Source organism: Centruroides sculpturatus, unplaced genomic scaffold (assembly GCF_000671375.1).
Source record: "Centruroides sculpturatus isolate CEXI.00-Female unplaced genomic scaffold, Cexi_2.0 scaffold717, whole genome shotgun sequence".
In the NCBI taxonomy this organism is placed as follows: Eukaryota; Metazoa; Arthropoda; class Arachnida; order Scorpiones; family Buthidae; genus Centruroides; species Centruroides sculpturatus.
Genome location: NW_019384973.1, coordinates 168,766 through 173,966, shown reverse-complemented (window position 1 = coordinate 173,966; position 5,201 = coordinate 168,766). Strand labels below are relative to the sequence as shown.

General features: G+C 30.3%; 1 protein-coding gene across 1 annotated transcript in view; it reads left to right on the top strand.

Moving 5' to 3' along the window:
* Positions 1 to 4,962, top strand: part of LOC111632644 (ras-specific guanine nucleotide-releasing factor 2-like) — a 147,154-nt gene extending 142,192 nt beyond the window's left edge. Inside the window, exons 20-23 of the mRNA XM_023377138.1 lie at positions 2,675 to 2,855; positions 3,769 to 3,884; positions 3,991 to 4,106; positions 4,205 to 4,962. Of these exons, the coding sequence (XP_023232906.1) occupies positions 2,675 to 2,855; positions 3,769 to 3,884; positions 3,991 to 4,106; positions 4,205 to 4,393 (602 nt within the window). The 3' untranslated portion in view covers positions 4,394 to 4,962. The remainder of the gene's footprint in view (positions 1 to 2,674; positions 2,856 to 3,768; positions 3,885 to 3,990; positions 4,107 to 4,204) is intronic.
* The last annotated feature ends 239 nt before the right edge of the window (positions 4,963 to 5,201 follow it).

The following is a 5,201-nucleotide window of genomic DNA, read 5'->3' as shown; positions in this document are numbered from 1 at the left end:
TGGCTCGACCATGAAAGGGAGCCAGTATTTACACGAGGCTTAATTTTCTAATTTTTAATGATACAATAGAGACGATTATGATTTAAAAAAAATTTTTGTTAGGCTTAACATCGATGAAAATTTAACGCGAAGTAGGTTAATAGATATATACTAATATACTAATTACATGGGATATACTAATAAACTATACTAATAATGTATTTTTTCATATTTTTCGGTTATCCATTTTTTTCAGTTATCCGACCAACCCCAGTCCCCAATTGAGTCTGATAATCGATGCTCTACTGTATTTCAATTTAAAAGACCAAAATTCAGTTTTGTCACAGAACAAGCAATGAAAAATTCAGTGGTAGTGCAGCGACTTGTTTAAAATAGTTCTATTGGATATTAGTGTATATGAATGTGAATGAATCATACAAGCAAGAAAAAAAAAAGGGTCAACAGGTTTCGCAGGATTTCCTCAGATGAAAAATTACTAGTTCACCCGGACGGCGAGCCCATTCCATTCCCAGACTGTCCGGACAATAGCACTATTGTAGGCACAATACAAGTACAGATTAGGATGTTTCAAATTTTTACAAGATATTATTATTGTTTATTGTGAAATTTTGCCGCCCCCTAAAAAGTGCCGCCTGGGGTGGGCCGCCCCCACTACGGCACGCCACTGGGAGAATTAGATATCGTCTAGCCAACAAGAAGTAGATTTAATCTCACTAATGATAATTTGTAATCACCAGAAGTGCTACTGTGTTGTAAGGTGTTTTCCTGAATGAACTGATACGGGATACAAACTATTCGCATACATTAGCGCTCTGAATTCAGACGACATTTATTGAACTATTAAGTTTAATAACTTGACTTGTGGGAACCTAAACGTTTAGTATTTTAATATTAATTTAATGCAAATGTATACATACCCAATAATATTAAACAGAAAAAATAAATATATTCAATAAAAATCTTTGTTTTAACGAATGTACAATGTCGCGGCTCAGTAAATATGTCAATACTGGCATAGGGAAAATCAGTCTGGCATAGGGAAAATCTGGGAATTACATCATGAAATGGCGAATTGCGCAGCGGCATTATTGTGAATCAGTGTAAATTGAGCTGGCAAGTAAACCAAGGGCTACTTGTATTCAAAAAAATTTTCACTGTATGTGACTGCTAATAAATTAGTAGTCACAATGCTAATTAAATCCAAAAATAATTATTTAGTGTTTGTTATTAAATATCTTATTGTGATGCTCGTAATTGAGATGTACTGGATCCCATGAGCAGAATAGTACAATAAAATAAACTTTGATAAAAAATTTGTAACAAAATGTATTTTTATTTATTTGTCGAAACCATGTCTTCTTCTTTTTGTTTCTTCTAATTTAATGTCATGACTTGGTGCATTTATAGCTGAAACAGACTAGCTTGTAACAGACTGAAGAGGGGCGAAAGCCCAAAACGTGTATCTGTATGAATTAAAAGTGGATGATGAAATTATTTGCCAAGTGGCAATAAATACACCAAGTCGTGACATTGAATTAGAAGAAACAAAATGTATTTTATTTTTCTCAACAAACCAGTTCTTTTGTTTATTCAGATCATAACTTTCTTGTAGACCTCAAATTATCTCATGTACACAGGTGTTGAACATTTCTTTTTTTTTATCTAACCATCAAAATTCTATTTATTCATGACACATAGACACGGGACAATTTAACTAACTCTAGCTTACAAGTAACTTACAAACTATTTTATAACTAAAGAAAATAGAAAGGATGGGAAATAAGAATGAAGGATCAAGTGATAAAAAAAAGTTCAGGAAATACCCAGGGTTTTTATGTCAATGTATCTTGGGGTAAGACGCAAACACATGCTTGAGCCTTTTCTCCTTTTATAAAATTCCTTTACCCTTTTCGTCATCGACCTCCTTGTATCTTACTGGTCTCGATATTCTATTGAATGTCGTTTTTCTATAACTTCTTTCTTTGATCCTTTAGCACCTTGCAGTCCCTTTGCCTTTCTACTCTTATTTCTTTGTCTTTTCTTCACTCTGTTTCTGTATTTGGGAGCACTACCTTCCTCATGCCTTTCTTATTGGAATCTTTCCCCAGACTGACCTCTCTATCCCCATTTTGCCTCTGGGCTTCACACCCTCTTTTGTTTGCATATGTTACAGGAATTGGTAGCCTTACCCCCAAGGGAGAAGGGTTAAGAGAGAAAGTTCTAGAAGGAATTTTTGAATAAAGAAATAGAAAGAAACTTAAAACTAATTCAAATAAAAATATACAAAAGATCTACACAATCGTGGCTGACGGCCACATTATAAACATTTTAAAATAGTTTTATTTATTTATCTTTGTTGGTCACTGTCATTCTTGAGTACATCCGCTATTTTAAAAGAAATCTTGTGATGCATACATAGCCCAATGTAAACATGTTGCACAATGTATTTTACTTGGGGTTCAAACGTCAGATGTGTACTTCTGCTTGTGTACAAGTTTAAAGTGTCAACTTCGGCTGGAACCTCTCTAACGTTATTTTGTCTTTGATTTTATTTTAATTATTTTATAACAACAATAGATCATATTAAGAAATCTCAATAAAATACATAATAGCAAAAATTATTGAACTTCAGTTAATTTATCATTATTGCTTAATTCTTTCATTTTACTAACAGGTGCTAAACGAGGAAGTAGTGATACAGAAAGTACCAGTCAATCTACTACTCCTCGTAGTAGTTTTCAAACTGAATCTACAATATTGTCGACCCCTCGAAGCAGTTTTCAATTTGCAGATTCTCCTCAACATAGCAGTAAAGCTGGTGTTGTTGTGACATCTTCAAGAGCTTCTACTCGCAGGTAAATATTTAATTATAATTTGTTTCTTTATCTTGAGTGTAAAATATTTATTTAATTAAAAGTAAATAGGATACTTCATATGTTATTCATACTTAAAATCTTTAATTGAAACATAAAGATTTTTATAAAAGTAAATTAAAAAAAAGTAGTTTTAAGGTTTTAAATAAAACAAATAAATTTAACAAAACGCCTTAATTAGAAAATGTTTAACAAGATATAAAATTACATAAAAATATGATTGTTAGTCAATATGTCAATATGTGTATAGAACTTTAAAAAAATTAAAATATCTCAGAAAAAAAATATATTATACAAAATATCACAAATGAGGAAAAATACAAGTAAATTTTAAATATTCTTGTGTCCTTCTTAATCACAGGAACACAATTTGAATATTAGTGAAGTTGAAGTTACTTTTTCTTTTAAACTGTCCTGTACTCTCAAATTTTTACATATTTGTGTATCTTTGGTTATTTTGGAAAAAGGTTTTATTTCATTTTGGAAAAATTACTAGAAAAAACATTTTTTACCAGTAGATTTTGTACACATAGGATTTGTCACATTTTCTAAAGATGCTCTTAATGAATTTAGACAAAGGAAAAGCTGTTTGATGAGCTTGAAATTGCAATTTAAAATCAGAATATAACTTGCTTTATTGCATAACCTGCTTCCATTTTAATTGTCTTTAAAGCACAGCTAATCCATGAGTTATCTGCATAAACTTGCAGTAAAAATATAAAAATATTCTATTATTATTAGCTTGTGAATAGCTATAGAATATAACTATAAAATAACTATAATTAGCTAAAGCTAGCTGATAGCTAGCAAAAAATTTTTAAAAATTTATTTATATTTTTTGCTAACTAATTGAATTTGGAAATAATAGGAATGTAACCAAATTTAAATTATTTAGATCCAGTACAGCATCTGCAGCAGTAGCTTTTGCCGTAGCTACTGCTGGTGCAACTAATCCATTAGAACCCGTTTCTCAACCTCATTCCAGGGCTGGAAGTCGACTGTCAAGTGCAGGTGTGTCAAATAAATCTTTCTTTTAAAATATTAATGAAGAAATAATTACATTTTTTTTTTTTTGTTGTTGTTGTTTCTAATATATTAAATATTTATCTAAAAATAGTTGGGGCTGATTTGAAGATTCCAAATGCAAAATTAAAGAGAGAATCTTTAATTAGTACTGCTGCTACTATGAGAGTACTGAACGTATTACGGCATTGGGTTTCTAAACATTCTCAAGTAATGTAACTTTCAAATTATGAACACGTGTTATACATACTTTTTTCATAATTAAAGGAAGACATAATAAATATTTTCTGCTTTTTTTATTTATGCAGGATTTTGAAAGTGATCCTAAATTGTTGCAAATGACTATTGAATTTTTAGAAGAATTAGTTCATAATCCTAATCTTCTTCCAGCTGAACACAAAGCAGCTGGTCATTTGCTTCAAATGATTTCTAAACAAGATCAGGAGAAAACATCTATTGATTTGGATGTTTTGCTAGCAGCACCAAGGGCAAGCTAATAAATATTTTGATTATTGTTATCTTCTTTATAATACATCTATATTATTACTCTTACAATTTTATTCCAGTAGATTTGAGTAAACAGTTCTTTAAATGCATAAATATATTTTAAACTTTACATTATAATTGATTTATTTTATCATATCCATAATTATTTATATAATAATTCTTCTGACTAAGATTACTTTTGTTGTTTCATGCAAGACTGTCAGAATAGGTTGGATTTGGTCATGGTTGATACTATTTACAGCCAACATTATGAATACAATTCTAATTTCTAATCATCTGCTAACATATAACACTGTCAAGCCAAACCAATAGACTTTTCCTTATGGGAAAAGAAAGGGGGGAAAGCAATACTTTAGAGATTGCTTTTTCCCTTAACATGGCAATTTCTCTCTCCTTTTAGCCAAACTACTTCCGTCCTTCCTGTAGCCCTATCATGTTTGTCTGTTTCATCCAGATCATATGCATTCATATAATTTTTATGTAATGAAAAAGTTTTAATTTTATTCATATATTTTGCATCCAGCTATAACAGCCAATTTCATATGTATTAAAAAATGTTTTTATTAAATCTGTTAATATTANTTAGGCAAGTCTCCTTTTTATTCAGGTTCCGTTTTAGACAAGTTGTTACTGAACTATAGTCCTGAAGTTTATAAATAACGTAAGTAATATAAACTATTAGAAGAATCAAGGAATAGTGACTAGAAATAAATCTGTTAATATTATATGTTAAATGTTAATATTAAATCTGTTCTTTGACTCCATTTGACTCCAAAAAAGGACAGTTCTACATTCATG